This window comes from Hyperolius riggenbachi, chromosome 1 (genome assembly GCF_040937935.1).
Source record: "Hyperolius riggenbachi isolate aHypRig1 chromosome 1, aHypRig1.pri, whole genome shotgun sequence".
Classification (NCBI taxonomy): Eukaryota; Metazoa; Chordata; class Amphibia; order Anura; family Hyperoliidae; genus Hyperolius; species Hyperolius riggenbachi.
The window spans coordinates 535,510,037-535,528,301 of record NC_090646.1 but is presented as its reverse complement, the minus strand read 5'-3'; the positions used below and the strand labels follow the sequence as shown (position 1 = coordinate 535,528,301).

Below are 18,265 nucleotides of genomic sequence, written 5' to 3'. Positions count from 1 at the left end.
GAGATTTTGGAAAGTGAAATAGGGAGCCAATGAAATCCTATGGGGGATTTTACCAATTTTGGACCCCTGTAACTCTGGTTTGCAGAGATGTAGGGACCCCATCTTTGGAATCCAAGTCTAACAATATGTCTTCTACCTGCATGAGACATTTCGTGAGATTCAGACTTTGCTAACGGCCATTGCTGCGATTTATGTACGTCACCATCACTACCATTGAAATAGCCCCAATAAACAGGTTTTTGTGACCCTAGGCTATGACCTCTTCGGCCTAGGGGCCCGAAACTCACCAGTCATGTTCCCCCTAAGGGTCCCTACAATGCTAGAAAATTTGGTACTGCTGAGCCATTGCCCTTTGAAAAGATGTGAGATTTTGGAAAGTGAAATAGGGAGCCAATGAAATCCTATTGGGGATTTTACCAATTTTGGACCCCTGTAACTCTGGTTTGCAGAGATGTAGGGACCCCATCTTTGGAATCCAAGTCTAACAATATGTCTTCTACCTGCATGAGACATTTCGTGAGATTCAGACTTTGCTAACGGCCATTGCTGCGATTTATGTACGTCACCATCGCTACCATTGAAATAGCCCCAATAAACAGGTTTTTGTGACCCTAGGCTATGACCTCTTCGGCCTAGGGGCCCGAAACTCACCAGTCATGTTCCCCCTAAGGGTCCCTACAATGCTAGAAAATTTGCCACTGCTGAGTAATTGCCCTTTGAAAAGATGTGAGATTTTGGAACTGTAAATAGGAGGCCCAATGAAAGCCTATGGGGGATTTTACCAAATTTGGAGCCCTGTAACTCTGGTTTGCAGAGATGTAGGGAACCCATCTTTGGAGCCCAAGTCTAACAATATGTCTTCTACCTGCATGAGACATTTCGTGAGATTCAGACTTTGCTAACGGCCATTGCTGCGATTTATGTACGTCAGACTCGCCACCATTGAAATTGCCCAATAAACAGGTTTTGTGACCCTAGGCTATGACCTCTTCGGCCTAGGACTGCATTGAACAAGACCCACGCATTGTGCGCATTCTGGACAACACCAATTACTGGGTTTATACCCTTCTGGATCCACGGTACAAACACAATGTTCCAAAACTGCTTGAAGAAAGAGCCAGACAGGTCAAAATGGAAGAATACCAGCAGGCCCTTGTGGAGACTTTAGAGAGGAGATTGACATCCTCCCCCTCCTCTAGCCAGTTGTACGCCGACAGACTGACTTCCACAAACCCAGGACGACCAGGAGGGCAGCAAACAACACAAGCCGCAGCTAGTGCCCAAAAGGGAATGGTATCGGCAGTGTCCTTGGAGTGGGAACATTTTCTGACACCCATGCAGCAGCACACAGAACAGCAAGCGTGCAGATCCACCTCCAACACCGATCGCCTGGAGAAGATGGTCAAGGACTACATGTCAGATGGCGTAGCTGTGTTGAACAATCCATCTGCACCCTTCAACTATTGGGTATCGAAGCTAGACACCTGGCACAAACTGGCAATGTACGCAATAGAGGTGCTGGCTTGCCCGGCAGCCAGCGTTATGTCGGAACGCTGTTTCAGTGCTGCCGGAGGCATCGTCACAGATCGGCGGCGTATCCGCCTCTCCACAGAAAATGCAGACCGTCTGACTCAAATTAAAATGAATCAATCCTGGATTGGAAACGACTACGCAACACTCCCGGACCCCAACCAAGTGACATGAACAATGAACATCTGTGATGGGTTAGCATTTCCGGTCCCTGTTTATTGAACCTCTCATCTGTATTACATTTATGACTGCATGGCGACAAAATGCAAATTGCTATCCGCACGCTTCTTGTCCTCATGCAAGGCCTGGGTTGTTGTGTCTCAAAGCGTGGCCTTCTCCTCCTGCGCCACCCTCCTCTTGTTCCATCACGTGTGCTGCTGCTGGGTTAGCGTTACCGGTCCCTTTTCCTGGAACCTCTTATATGTATTACATTTATGACTGCATGCCGACAAAAAGCATGTTACCTGTGCAAAGAAAACAGACATTTCCCGCATTTAAAAGACAGTTTTCCCTTTGAAACTTTAAAATCGATTTTCTCAAAAACTATAAGCTCTTTTTGCTAAAAAATTTTTCCCTCTTGTACCCACTCCCAAGGTGCACATACCCTTTAAATTTGGGGTATGTAGCATGTAAGGAGGCTTTACAAAGCACAAAAGTTCGGGTCCCCATTGACTTCCATTATGTTCGGAGTTCGGGTCGAACACCCGAACATCGCGGCCATGTTCGGCCTGTTCGGCCCGAACCCGAACATCTAGATGTTCGCCCAACACTAGCTCTAAGTTGGATGGCGGACCTTATAGCTGAGACTTTGTCTGTGAAGAAATGGGCAAATTGGTCACAGAGGTCCTTTGAAGACTCGATATTAAGTTTTTGACATGCCGGGTTGCAGAGTTTTTCCACTGTGCGGAACAGTTGGGCTAGTTTGTTAACTGCATTTGCAATCTCTTGTGATAGAAAGGATGATTTTTTTCCCGTGTACTGCAGCATATCACACAGTGGAAATGTGCAGTGTAGACGTAGCCTTAACAAACCAAAACTCAGAAAACAAGGAAGTATGGTGTCCCATGGCGAAATAAGAAACAGAAATCTATGTTTGGATTTATGTCTGGGCAATACACATGACTGTTGCCAAGATTTTGCAGGAGGAATTGAGGAACATTTCTACTCTCAAAGCAATCTAGTAGTCAAAAAGCGGTTAAACCATGACATTCTTCAGAGCAACATGCCAATGTCCCCTTCCCTTCTCCTATGAGCTGACATTGCTCCTAGTTTTGCTTGGCTTTCAGCGCAGTCACATGAAACTTATTGTTGTTGAGCTTTCGGAGGAGCATTGATGGAAGTACATCTCACATTTCTATGCTCAAACCCAAGTAGGCCCAAGAGCGATGTCACAGCAGGGTTACAGAGAACTGGCTTTACGCTGTTCTGTGTTGTAGCTTAAAGCGGATCCGAGATGAAAAACTAACTAAAACAAGTAACTTGTCTATATATCTTATCTAAAGTTTAGATAGTTTACACAGCAAATCTAGCTGCAAACAGCTTTAATAGAAAATAATTATTTCTTCCTGTGATACAATGACAGCAGCCATGTTGTTTGTAAACATTACACAGAGGCAGGCTTATCTGTATCTTGAGCACTCAGCCTGTGAAAAAAAACCTAATCCCCCCTCCTCCCTCCTCCACTCTGCCTCTGAAATCAATGGCTAGTAACACCTCCTCCTCCTCCTGCCCAGACTGAGCTCCCATGAGCCCTTGCTACTGCCAAAGCTCTCTGAAACCCTGTGGGCGTGGTTTATTTAGTTTATAGGGAATTAAAGTATTGAAACAAAAACAAAAAAGTATTTGGCTTGAGGAATGCCCTATAAACAATAGAAAAGGAACACAATTATGCAATGAGTAAACGTTCACCTCGGATCCACTTTAAGCCTTTCTTGCTCAATAGATTTAGAGTCCGTTGATTCTAAGAATGGTGTGTAGACTGGTGGAGCAAATATATGCTTGTTTTTTCAAGGAACCTGACCAGTGTATTTTAAACATATCCAGGAACAATTTATAGGCAATAGGACTGGTAATGTAACAGAACCTGGTATTAGACTTGGTTCACACATACATTTTCAGTGTTGCTTGCAAATTTTCAGCAAAGTAACTTTCGCATCAAACATGGCATTTCCGATTTTAAGAAAATTCATGAAAACATGAAAAATGTGTAATTTTACTGCAAAAAAATCAGTACTTTTACTTTTCAAAACTGCAAAAAAATAATTTAATTTAGTGTGAAAATTCATGAAAAAAATTGAAGAATCACTTGAAATAATTTTCGAATGGCATTTTCGCTCGAAATTCAAATTTACCATTATGTTCGCGCAAATTAATGCTAAAAGAATATTAGCATTGTCATAATTTTTCATCACTAAATTTGTACTTTTCTGGTCCAGTACAGTACTGTCCTGTCAGTTTTGCATCAGTTTTCTATCAGTTTTACCTGAATGGGCTGGAAATGTACACCTTTATGTGTGAACACAGCCATAGAAACACATGCAAAACTGATACATAACTGACAGGACCGGACTGGAGCAGAAATGTATACCTTTCAAGTGTGAACACACCCATTCAAAACACATACAAAACTGTAAAAAAATGACAGGACAGGGCTGGACAGCTTTTTTTTTGTGTGAACTATTAACTGTTAACCTAACTGTTTCTTATGAAAGCAAGAAAGAAAAACTGTTCATAATGCAGTGCAGAGAAATAACAGTAGTCATCTTACCAATGCAGGCACCATTGGGCAGGAGCTTGAATCCAGCAGAGCACTCACAGCGGTAACTCCCAGGGCTGTTTAAGCAATCTGCATTTCTCTGGCAGAAGTAGTCGCCACTGGAGCACTCATCAATGTCTGAAATATCAAATAAATCACATTTAGCCAAAGCACAAATGTAAGATGGCATGTGGTTCAACAGTTTGGCCACACAGTACACACTGGAGGCTTATTTTCTAGAAACTGTGCCCTTAAAGGGAACCAGAGAGGAACGGTAATAAAAAAAAGAACAAGCTTTTATACATACCTGCGGCTTCTTCCAGCCCCATGAGCCTGGATCGCTCCCACGCCGCCATCCTCCGCTTCCTGTATCGGCGGTACCGGATCCCGTCACTTCCGGCGGACGCTGCCAATTGTTCGCATCACAGGGGCTCCCTCCATACCCGTACACATGAGGCTGCGCAGTAGGCAGCCTCATGCGTATGTATACGGAGGGAGCCCCGTGTGATGCGGACAATTGGCCGCGTCTGCCGGCCGACTGGCCGACTCTCGGCAATGACGGGACCCGGTACCGGTGGATCCAGGCAGCAGAGGACAGCGGCGTGGGAGCGATCCATGCGTATGGGGCTGTAGGAAGCGCCAGGTATGTATACAAGCCTTCCCCCAATGTCTCTGGTTCCCTTTAACACTAGAACAGTGAGGCCATGTTTGCTTTGGGTAGTGATGGGCAGATATTTTCCATGATCACAGATTAGTCGTGATTTACGAGCAATTTTTCACTATTCGGCTTTGGTATTTGTCGCCGTGATTACAAATATTTGGAATGCAACCACGGTCGTGATCGCGGGGATCACGGTAAAAATTAATTTGTGATTATCTCCCGCCGACTTTAGCAGTTAATAGCAAAGCCCCCTTACATGGTAGGAATACCGAATTTGCTAGGTATGTTGAGAAGAACAGTGGGAAGAAGAGGAAACATTTTTTACAAAAAGACCTTATTGTTTTTGAGAAAATCAATTTTAAAATTTCAAAGTATACATTTAAATGCGGTAATGACAGTTCTTAGTGAAATAATTCCCGCTGACTTTAGCAGTTAAAGAGACACTGAAGCGAAAAAAAATTATGATATAGTGAATTGGTTCTGTACTATGAATAATTACTAGAAGATTAGCAGCAAAGAAAATACTCTCATATTTTTATTTTCAGGTATATAGTGTTTTTTCTAACATTGCATCATTCTATAATATGTGCAGATTACACAACACTCAGCATTCAAAATGATTCTTTCATAGCAGTCTGTGAACTAATGACCTCTCCTCTGGCAGAGAAAAAGTAAATAGTCCAGGAACAGTTGAGATAATAAAAGTCAGAAAACAGCCCTCTCCACGACTTTGAAAGTCGTAGACCTTAAAGGGACTCCGAGCAGTGCAGAAACTATGGAAAGATGCATATCATTTTAAAGCTCTCTTTCTCCTCTTTCCAATGATATATAAACCACCACCCTACGTCTTTTAGTTTTCGCTATTTTCGCGATTGAAATTGCCGCGACCGCGATTTCGATCGCGAAAATAGAGAAAACTAAAAGGTGTAGGGCAACGATTTAGGTGTCGTCAGAAAGAGGAGAAAGAGAGCTTTAAAATGATATCCATCAAGCCATAGTTATATTGTATTACACAGGACGACACTTTCCCCAGTGTCAGCAGCTCCATTATGCTGAATGCAGCTGCTGACTTTGACAAAAAGTCGCCCTGTGTAATACAATATAACTATGGAAAGATGGATATCATTTTAAAGCTCTCTTTCTCCTCTTTCTGACGACACCTACATCGTTGCCCTACGCCTTTTAGTTTTCTCTATTTTCGCGATCGAAATCGCGGCCGCGGCAATTTCAATTGCGAAAATAGCAAAAACTAAAAGGTGTAGGGTGGTGGTTTATATATCATTGGAAAGAGGAGAAAGAGAGCTTTAAAATGATGCTAATCTTTCCATAGTTTCTGCACTGCTCGGAGTCCCTTTAACCACCTTAGCGGTATGGACGAGCTCAGCTCGTCCATTACCGCCAGAGGGTGCCGCTCAGGCCCTGCTGGGCCGATTTAGACCAAATAAAAAGCAGCACACGCAACCGGCACTTTGCCAGCCGCGTGTGCTATCTGATCGCCGCTGCTCTGCGGCAATCCGCCGCGAGCAACGGCGAAAGAGGGTCCCCCAGTCGCCCGAGCCCTGCGCAGCCGGAACAAACAGTTCCGGCCAGCGCTAAGGGCTGGATCAGAGGCGGCTGACGTCAGGTCGTCGACTGACGTCCATGACGTCATTCTGCTCGTCGCTATGGCGACGAGGTAAGCAAAACAGCCGGAGGCAATCGGAGTTACGCTTCCGGAGAGCCCTCTAATGGGCTTTCATGCAGCCAACTTTCAGTTGGCTGCATGGAATAGTTTTTTTTTAATTAAAAAAAAACCTCCCGCAGCCGCCCTGGCGATCTTAATAGAACGCCAGGGTGGTTAATGGCTGTTTTGCATAGAGATAACAACTGGAGTTTCTTAACTCTTCCTGTACTGGAAACAATTAGACTGATGTATCTGATCTTAATGTTTTATTTCTTACCTGTACTACACATACAAATCATAATATCATAATTTTTTTTCGCTTCAGTGTCTCTTTAATAGCAAAGGCCCCTTACATCCTATCAACACCAAATTTGCAGGATATGTTAAATAGAAAGTGGGAAACAATATTTTTTTTTAAAAAAATAATTTTTTTTTGTGCTGATAGTGGGAAATTAAAAAAAATTGGCGTGGGGTCCCCCTCCCGAGCCTCTTTAACCACTTGTCCCCATGCAGGCTGGGATAGACAGAATGTGGATCCCCGGCCGACTGGGGCTTCGCACCCTGAGCTATACCAGCCCGCATGGTCTATGGTATGGGGGGGCTCCGGGGGAGAGGGGCGGCCAAGCCTTTCCCTCTCCCCCAGAGCCCTTTGTCGAATTCATGGACAAGGGGCTCTTCCCCACCTCAAGTGCCCCAGGAGGAGGTGGGGGCGACGACTCCCTGGGGGGGGGGGTTCATAGTGGCATTTGGGAGTCCACTTTAAGAAGGGGACCCCAGATGCCTGCCCCCCTCCTGGAGAAATGAGTATAGGGGTACAAAGTACCCCTTACCCATTCCCATAAAGGGTTAAATGAAATAAAAACACAACAACGAGAAAGGTATTTTATTATTCTTAATTAACCAGAAATACTTACCTGTACCTTTAAAAAAATGTTCCCACGCCAATATCTTCGGGAAAAGGTCCGATACCAATATCCTCTATCTTGTGATCTTATTAAATAACAACTTAATTGAAGATCTCCCGCCAGCCGCCGCCACACACGTCGCCCCCCGCCGCAGCTCTCAGCTATACTAAGTATAGCTGAGAGAGCATCCGCCTATGCAGATGCATTGCTGCTGCCTCCCGCTGTGCTCCCTGCAACCCCACCTGTCACCCTCACCCATGCTGGCACCCAGTGCACCATGAGTGCACTGGGTACCAGCATGGGTGAGGGCGATAGGTGTGGGAGAGGCAGGGAGGACGGCGGGAGCCGGTGGCAATGCATCTGCATAGGACACTCTCTCAGCTATAAGTATAGCTGAGAGAAAAGCATCTTTAAATTTTGCTTCCCAGGCTCCCCATTTTTTTCCCCAATTCAGTGTGCCACCCATCCAAATATTAAAATGTGCTTCATCAGCACCCTCTTGGGATAGGTTACCTTTCACATCATAGTTGGTTATGCAAACTTTATTATCAAAAGCAAAAAGAGAAAACAATACAACAAGAAAAAGAGAAACTACCTTCCCTGGATTGGATCATTCTCCCCTTCAAGCATACAGTACCTATATACATACCCATCCATATTTTAACTTACGTTTAATGTTTTATTTGTGTCTGATCTGTTAGTGTGACCTGGTCTGTCACTGGGGACATGAATACGCTGACCTGTCTATGTGTTACTTATGACTAATTCTTATTGGTCCTCTTTCAACTAGCAAATTCCTGCCTTATCCAAACTGAGAAATACAAGTTCTTGCAGCAGTTCCAAGTTTTAAAAAGTTTCTAAATTATTTTCCATTAATTACATGTTTTAAAAATAAAATACCTTCACAGATGAGGAGCAAATCATTGTAGCTGAATCCTGTTGGACATTCACAGCGGAAACTGCCAATCTGATTGATGCACACACCGTTTGCACAGATTCCTGGGATCTCTTTACATTCATCAATATCTAAAAAATTGAAGATAAAAATGGGTATAAAAACCATTACAGTAAAGCCTATATGATGTGTTCCTCCTCTGTTTTACATTGTAAACTACGGTATACATAATATTGTCATTATTGCGAACTGTGGACCACATTTCCAGCAACAGCAGAAATCTCAAAGCATTGTTAGCTGAGTGTGAGACAAACAATTACATGCATTCATATACGGTATAACTGCAGTGAATGTCCGAATCCTGCTTCGCATTGTATTGTGTTACTTTTCCTTAACCTACTAGCAGCCCTGCATGTATTATCTTGAGATAGATCATGCATGCTAGGGCGTCTGCATATGCGGTTTAGTTGCCTATTGCAGCTATGCAGACTAATGCAGGGAGCTTCTCATATTTACCTGTTCTGGGCGGCTTGATCAGCTTCTCCTCTTCATCCACCGGCGGCGCTGCATTCCCAGCATCCTCTTCTGAGTTCCGTTCACATGAAATGACGTCATCGTAACCCAGAGGATGGTGTCAGCATTGCAGCGCTGCCTGGGGGTGGAAGAGGTGTAATGAAATAGACTCTTTCATCACCCCTCTTCAACCATAGGGCGGCGCTGCCTGGCTGACACCATCACCTGGGTTACGATCATACGTCATATCATGCGATCGGAACTCCGAAGAGGATGTCGGCATTACAGCCCTGGGGAAGGCAGCTTTGCTATATGTGGCTGCTAATGGGTTACCAATTGAGCACAGCAGTGAGGGGCAGTGAAAAGAAATGTCAATGCAAATATGTAATCATGTAGAATGTTTTCAATTTTAAAGCCTTAAAGGCAGAGTGCAGGTTTGGCTGTTTAGAAAAGAACAGGACAACTATAGAAATGTCTAGTACAGACAGTTCCCTACTTACAGCATTTCAGAGATACAAACAAAGTTGTCTGCATTTGCAAAATATACAATACTTTTTTTTATTACATATTTTGGTTGTTAAATGTTAAAGTGTTTTATAAGCTGTTATAAGTAGTTTAAGTCATAAGTACTTTAAAACACTTTAAAAGCACAACCAAAAAACATAGTTTACACTATATGCCCAGGTCCAGAGAAGTCCAAATGTAACTCATCAATTTTCACCAACACAGAACTCAACTTACAAACAAATTCAGAAACAAACAATCTCCTGGAACTGAACCTGTTTATAAGTAGGGGACAGCCTGTATTTCGAAATCTGAATTCAGCTTGTTTTAGGTTATATTCACTAAACTACTTAAGCTTTACTGGTCATTATCCAAATGTTATTAATGCACGCTGCAAAATTTACATGCATGATCTATGCACATAAATCTATATAACGAACCTGCCACCTGTCACAATTTTCACGTGACACTACTGCTTTGAAGGCTGAGTCACAGCACTGATCAAATGTCCCTCAAAGGAGAGTTTGGGCAATAGCAGCAGTTACTGAATGGACACACATCTGCAAAGGACCTGAGAGAGAAGACCCACTAGAGGGAGCTTCAGGGGGGTAGGATGCTTAAGGGAGTCGGGCTCTTGAAGATATAGAGAAGCGTGCAGTTGGACTTGAGGAGAGACACAGAGAGCCATAGCTGCTATGTGGCATAGTAAGGACGGTGTGTGACAGGATAGAATAGCTGTGAGACATGGAGAGGGGACTAAAAGGAGCTGATAGCAGAGAGCAATGAGCTTGTAGAGAGCAGAGGGTTCCTTGAAAGTAAGCACAGTAAAATAATTCGAACTTTCGGCTAATGCCGTCTTCAGGGGGTTTATCCCCTGAAGACGGCATTAGCCGAAACTAGTCGGGACAGGAGCCGGTAGCACGGACACAGGTTCGAGTTGAGGGGCCATAGTACCACTTTGAGTGGGAAGCGATATCAGCCAGGGAGGGTCCTAAGTGGATTAGGACCCTCTTAAAGTAAGTGCCTATCCTCAGATTGCCTGTAAATACCTTTTTATCCAGTAATAAAAGTTTGTATACTTTCCACTAAAAGCCTCCCTGTTTGCTCTATTTGCACACTGAGTGTATACAGGTGGAGGAGTGGAGAAACATATCTTTTACCCAGAAGAGTATATCTGCGCTGTGTTTACTCTACATTATTGACTGTTTGGATGCGAGGATTCATCTACACACGGCAGCATTGTACTCATAAAGAATTGGGGCGCCACGGTTATTATCTTTGAACAGTAAAAGAATTAGCAAGAGGATTAAAGATAAAAATTAGCTGAAGCAGTAATAATGGAGAGAGGACATAGGCAAAAAAAAACAAAAAAACAGAAGAGCAGTGAGAAAATTTATTGCAGACAGACATACAGCAAAGAAGGCTGAAAGGTGTGACGGAAAAGACCAAGAAGGGAAACTTAGAGGAAAGGATCCAAGGCAATGAAGGGAACATTAATACATGGAAAGATTCTACACTCTTCCAGTAGTGACCTAGCAGAGAAATAACAGGCTTCTGGTGAGATCTATCTAAAGTAGTGGTCCTCTAACTATGGCACATGTCAGATAAAGCCCACCACATCATAAAGAGCGGTCCATTGGCCTGCGTTGCCTGTCAATTAATCTGGCACATTTAGCTCCACCCACAGTTTTAATTTCCACGCCCTCCTTTTGCCATGTCCCTTTTTTCTGTCTTCAAAAGTTGTGAAGTATGATATTAATGTAGTTTAGTGAATATACCTCTATGTGTCAACAAGTGCAAGAGTCTCTTTAACACCAGTGATATTCTTTTACTTTTCTAAAAGTAAGTGATATTCTTTTTATGAGAACTCAGGGAGTAGCAAATGATCAATTTGATCAGGTGATAGTTTTGTAAAACATACATTTGCAGGTCATGATCATGTGCTAAAGCAGGAAATTGTCACAGCAAATCGGAGCCCTGGTATATTAGCTGACCAGGCTGACTGCATACATGAGCTCTCATATACACATGCATACCTATTTAACATACTATACTGCAGACATGATTTAGGGCAGCCCAGATTTCTTCCCATATTTTAAAAACAAACTAGTAGATAAATGTGTCCTTCCTAAAATTGGCTCTAGAGTGTCAAAGGCAAATTAAGCTGTAAGCTCCATTTGAAGGATGGGAACATGTGTGAATGGGTTATTTCTGTGTAAAATGTTAGCAGAATTGATGGGGTAACGTTTGTATGTTGATTTACCAGTATTAAAACCAATAAAAAATGTTCTCACAAAAATGTCAGCAGTACAAAACTATAGGACTTCCACTCTTACTTTCCTTCACTTTTATGCTAGAGCCTCAAAACTGTCTCAAAAATGACCATATATTAACAAACAAAAATGATGATGTAACTTACCAACAGCCTTCCCAGTATGGATGTCAAAGGTGAAGCCAGGAATTTCTCCACAAAGATTCCTGAAATTAACTTTAAAGTGCAACAAAAGGTAATTTTTTACTATAGAAAAAGAATTACATAAAATAAAAACAAAAGGAAATTGTACTAACACAGAATGGCAATATACATTGTCCCCAATTCATTAAAGCTTTTCCTCATAAACTTTTCTCAACTGACCTATGTAAAGTGGAGGAGAGAGAAACCTTCTCTGCTTTGTTTGTATAGCAATTAGTTAATTACAAGACAATTTGATAATTTGTCCTACAAACCAGTGTCAACAATTAGTTGCAGATACGTGCAAATATACCTTATAAGGGATATTAAACCAGTCGTTTTATGCTTGAAAGAAATTTTTGCTATGTTTAATATTTTAGAGCAAAAATGTAATTTAGAGTTTCATACCACTTTAATGGCCAGTACACCAAATTGTATCTTTCACTTTTAGGTAGATGTTGGTGGAATGTGTTAAAAGGTAATTGGTGGTTGCTAGGTGTTACCACACCTTCTTTCTGCACCATATCGCAGGAATTGCGATAACTTGACATTCGTCACAGCAGCAGAAAATAGAGGGTACTTACAGACATCTTCAAATATCTAAGTAGATTTATTTGGCAACACAGGCAAACATCAGAAATAGAATGCATATGTCTTTAAGGGTGCCTCAGCAAAGCAGGAATCTGAAGTTCAACTTATGTTTCATGGCATCTTAAGTCCAATCGTACTGACTGGCTCAGATTTGTCTTAAGAACAGTCTATGTTATGTTACACTAAGACCAATGCAGCATTTGTAGAAAGATACAGGAAGTTTAAGTTAGAAGAAGCTAGAAGTAGTTAGATGAGATGTGCCCCGTGGCCGTTAGTCTCTTCTAACCAGCAAGCCAACGGTTAACTCCTGACCCCACACCAATGGGTGGACTCCTTGTCCATCACATCCTAGACCTGCAATTCGGCTGGCCGAAGCATGTGATATTATGACCTGCACAATCTTTATAGCGCATCCCTAATCCCTAAATTCTTACAGAATGAATTCGCTTTTGAGGTTCAATCTCTTGGGTACCTGTAGGCACTTTAGATCACTGCTCTAATGTTTCTACAGTGAACATTGCAATGTGGTTTTCATCTTTGTTTCTGAAATTTATTAATTTTACAGGACTGATCATTTATCAGGAGGATACACAGTAAAATACAGTTTATAACAAAGATCTGAGCTGGTCAAAGACATATATATCCAAAACTGGGGAATCTAAGCAGCTTATTGGGTGAAGCTGCTGCTGTGTGTCCTGGGTCTACGTTGCTTTTTTCTGGGGCGACACTGGGGTGTCCACACTGAAAGCATAAGCCTTTTTTCTAAACCTTTGAACCATCAATACCATGACAAGTAAAACCTCAGCACACGTCTTAGCAATACCGGAGCTTCTGTTTGCACTTTAACCTTTCTTTATAGACTAATAAAATAAACGTCTCTTAAAACTCATCCTATAGAATGAAGTAGTGTCTGTCTCATCAAGTACCTTTAGGACTGCAATGCAAAATGTTTCCAGACTGCCATTGGTTTCAATTTGTAAGAAGCTGGGAATATTTTTTTCTCTTTCATAAAGCTGGCAGACGTCTTTCCTTAGTGTGACACAACTTCCAAATTGCTCTGTAACTCCCTGCTGACAATGTACAATTAATTCACTAAATCCATTAACATAATTATAGAGCTGTGTTTAATTGGACTTGCGTGAAGCTTGTTTCTAGGGAATGTAATCCCTGTAGCAGGGCCGTTTTTTCCACCGTGCGGGCCGGGCGACCGCACTGAGCGCAGACTGGCAGGACAGGAAGGGGGGCGCCGGCAAGAAGACACTGACTGGAGCCGCTGAGTGAGCAGGACAGGTGATGCGTGCCGCGGTACAGGCGAATGAAAGTACGCCAGTGCGATCATCACCGTCCGTCCCAGTTCCCACACTCCTCCTGGGCGCACTCCTTCCGCTCTGACGTCACTGCGTGATGACGTCTAGCGGTGCAGGCCAGGCAGAGCGCCGATCATGTGTCTGTGTTCCCCTCATCCCCTGCCTGGTGACCCGTCCTGCGAGCGTGCTTTCCCCCCGATCATCGGCGCCTCTCAGCAGGTGGTCACAGACAGTAAGTGACCTGCTGCTGCCATCTGACTTTCCCTCTGTCCTCTGATGCAAGACTGCTCTGATGTGTCCGGCTGGCCGCTATCAGGGAGGGGGAGGAGGAGGGGGGGCGCTCTCTGCCCTGCAGCATTATTTGAAATAATGAATTTGACGCTGGGGTGCTAGGGCGGCTGCCAGCCTGCCACAATTACTTTTTTTTTGGGGGGGGGGTGTCTCTCTGGCTGAGGGGGTGTTGGAGGACCTGCAAGTGCCACTTGGGGGGGGGGGCTCTCTAGTTAAGGGGGTTTGTTTGCCTGTCAGTGCCACTGTAAACTGCACTGAGTGGGGGTCTGGCTGAGGGGGCCTGTGGTGATATTGCAACTACCACCCGAGACCCCCTCAGTCAGAGACCCCCCACTCAGTGGTGGTTACAGACAGTGGCACTGACAGCCAGGCAAACCTCCCTTAGCTAGAGACCCCCCCCCCCCCCCCCCAAGACCCATGTATTCCCAGCATTAGCCAGGTTTGGAATTGTAAACACCTGTAGGGGGGGGGGGGGGGGGTTCTCTGGCTAAAGGGTTTTTGAGGCAATGGTGCAATTTTGTGACGTGTGACGTCACACTGTTGCTTGCAAGCCCCGCACTGACGCCGCCGCCACGCAAGCCAGTTCACAGAGCAGGGCTACGGAAAGATGGCTGCCACCAAAGCCCTGTTCTGGAGACTATTTGTGTCTCCAGTACAGGGCTTTGGGCGCCATCTTCCTGTAGCCCTGCTCTGCCTGACTGTGCGTGAGATTGGAGCTCGGAGGAGCAAGAAGTCCAGGGGAGCTGCGCGCCAGAAGCCGGCCGGAAGAGAAGACTTCTTTCAGATGAGTACATTCTTTGTGGCCCAAACTGCGTTTATTATGTGCTAAAATGTGGCCCAAACTGCGTTTACAATGTGATGAAATGTGGCCCAAACTGCGTTTATAATGTGGTGAAATGTGGCCCAAACTGCATTTATAATGTGCTGAAATGTGGCCCAAACTGCGTTTATTATGTGATGAAATGTGGCCCAAACTGCGTTAATTATGTGATGAAATGTGGCCCAAACTGCGTTTATAATGTGATGAAATGTGGCCCAAACTGCGTTAATTATCTGATGAAATGTGGCCCAAACAGCGTTTATTATGTGATGAAATGTGGCCCAAACTGCGTTTATAATGTGGTGAAATGTGGCCCAAACTGCGTTTATTATGTGATGAAATGTCGCCTGAACTGCGTTTATTATCTGATGAAATGTGGCCCAAACTGTGTTTATTTTCTTATGAAATGTGGCCCAAACTGCGTTTATTATCTGATGAAATGTGGCCCAAACTGCGTTTATTATCTGATGAAATATGGGCCAAATTGCGTTTGTTTTCTGCTGAAATGTCGCCCAAATTGCGTTTGTTTTCTGCTGAAATGTCGCCCAAATTGCATTTGTTTTCTGCTGAAATGTGGGCCAAATTGCATTTGTTTTCTGCTGAAATGTGGGCCAAATTGCGTTTATTTTCTGGTGTCTGGGGTAACTGTTGCTGCATTTATTATTTAATGGTCATAGTTGGCTATATTTGCTGCTTTGGGGTTACGGTTACGCTCCACCCATACAATGTCATGGCCACAACCATTTTTCGCCGCGAGCTCCCCCTATGCCCAATGCCAATAGCGCCCCTTGAATCCCCCCTTACCGCTCGACCCACATGTCATGGCCACGCCCACTTTCGTGTGGAATAGCCATGCCCATTTTTCGCCTAGGGCCACTTCCTGCGGTCCGCTTGGGGCCACAAAAACCTTAGCTGCACCCCTGCTCTGTGTCCCTCATCGCATTCTTCACTCCCTTCCGGGGTCCTGGGGTTCTCTCTGTTATATCGGTGGCGCCTGCACAAGTGCAGCGGCGAGGGACACATAGGCAGGAACTGGAGGAAGCCGTAGTTAAGCAGATATATGTTTTTTAATGCCTGACTTTTACTTTAAAGGATACATGAGCTGGAAAAAAAAATTTAACCATTTCGTTGTAGGCACAAGGGGAAAGGGGGGGGGGGGGGCGCATTTTTTTACGCTCGCCCTGGGAGAAATTTAACCTAGAAACTGCACTGCCCTGTAGAGAGGGATGTTACAGTTTGTAAGTACACTTCTAACAGCATCCTGCCTCCATACAGTTTACTGCCAGCCAGGCAGTCATGGCTCAGGAATGTTAATAGCTTCAATGTATATGTGTATGGAAAGGAATGGAAAATAGTGAACAGAAATACATACATTTGATCTACATTTGGAATATGTAGAAACATGCTTAACTGGCAGTAGGAACTATTATATAGTAACATGGCATCTGACAAATATACAGTGGAAACCTTCTTACTTATCTGTGTGTGACCTTATGGATATCAAGTACATATTGCGACGCCGTCTCATCAGTTGGGCTCTGAGTGGTACCACTAATAGTAAAATATCAGTAATTTAAATTACCTATATTTTACTAGGCACTATCCATCATCTATTCTAACCTCAACCCTCTGCTCTACGTGCCTAACACTAACCCTAACTCCCCAACTAATGTCTCAGGGGCCTTTGACACTTGGGTGTTGCATTGCGGCAATATACCTCACTGCTAACGCAGGGTAATGAAAGTCTATGGGGAAGGTCACATTACCTGGATAGTGGTGCAGTGCCCTGGAAGTGTCTGATCTGACGCGGGTCCATAACTACGTTACCACGCGTATCTGCATCGCCCTGCATCGGACCAGAAGTCAAGTTAGTCTATGGTGACGCAGGGATTTTAAAAATGTTGGTGGTGGCGGTACAACAACATTACAACGTGCATGCGTGGACGCGTATTTTTACATTACGCTTCCGTGCACTTCCACATAACCAAAGCAGGAAGTGACCACAAGCCCGCGTCAATTCCTGTTTGGCCGAATGCCAGACAGGGAATACCATGTACTAACACTGTATTCCCTGAAGGCCTGTTTTTAGCAGTGCACTGCACCGCAATGCTAATGCCAATATGCAGTGTGAAACCAGCTTAACACTAACACCCCCACCATAGGTGCGTAACCCTAACCCCCCACCTATTGCCTAAATCTAACATCCATTGTAAGTGCCTAACACTAACCTAAAATCAGGTGCCCACATGCCCGATAGTTGTAGCCAATCGCCCACAATTTACTATAACCACTAATACTATGTAGTAGCCGATTGGCTACTAGTTGCATCAGGTGCCCAAATGACCGCCTGATTTCTGAAAATGAACACAGGCATCTATTAGATGCCTGGCAATAGCGGCACCTAAATGACCTGAACCAATGGATATCAAGGTCTGAAATATGAAATATTTTGCCTAATCATCTGCACTAACAGATGTTCTTTGATATCGGCCATATTGTGGGAGGAACATGAAAAAAACAGTCTTGGTATAGGTACTAGGCAATAACATTTTGTCTTTTTATTTTTATTTTTTTGTCCTTTTTTCAGGAAATTTATCTTGTGATATACTTGTTGCTAGGGGCTACACTAATGGCAGTGGCACACTAATGTAATGAGGTGTGCAGCTTCTTACTCTTTTTAAATAAAGACTTGGGTCACACTGACCAATTGCAGAGAACAGACTAGATGCATGTTTGGTAATTGCACACAACTGGAGGCTCAAATGTTATGCAAGTGGACAATATCAATATGCTGGGAACTTAATATACAGTCTTACCCACAATGCAAAGTTCTAAGACACAAAACAGAACAATGACACCCTAGGCATTCTTGAGCACAGACAGGGCAGGGGCTCTTGTGACCTGTAACAAAGGTCGTTTTCCATTTGGGAGCAGTGGCATTCTAAATTGCTGTTACTTATAGATTACCTTCTCCAGTTGTTTAGTTTATCCTCAACCTACCACTAGGCCTTGAAAGTGCGTACACACGCCGTATTTTTACAAAGAACGGGTCCGTCAGACCCTCCCGTGGTGCAGTCGTTCTGCCTACAGTAGCACAAGTGTACAAGCTGTCGGTTGACTGATCTGCCACGGGAGGGTCTGAAGGACACGTCGTTTATAAAATTATGCCGTGTGTACGCACCTTAAGGCTTTCACAGAAATCAGGTAGCAATGTCCATGGAGGCAGTAGCAGATAACTGCCATGTGAGTTAGGTCTGGAGGGGCAGTTGATCACAACGGATAATAAATGAAAATAAATAAAGAAACTAAAATGGATGGCACGAAAACTGGAGGCATTTAAATAGAATGCAATAAAATGGAAGACATTATAATGAAGTG

General features: G+C 43.8%; 1 protein-coding gene across 1 annotated transcript in view; it reads right to left on the bottom strand.

The window, feature by feature from the left end:
• Positions 1-18,265, bottom strand: part of FBN2 (fibrillin 2) — a 341,314-nt gene that overhangs the window by 92,237 nt on the left and 230,812 nt on the right. Inside the window, exons 42-44 of the mRNA XM_068246690.1 lie at positions 11,846-11,914; positions 8,415-8,540; positions 4,298-4,423 (exon numbers count right to left, since the gene is read on the bottom strand). Coding sequence (XP_068102791.1) covers positions 4,298-4,423; positions 8,415-8,540; positions 11,846-11,914 — 321 coding nt within the window. The remainder of the gene's footprint in view (positions 1-4,297; positions 4,424-8,414; positions 8,541-11,845; positions 11,915-18,265) is intronic.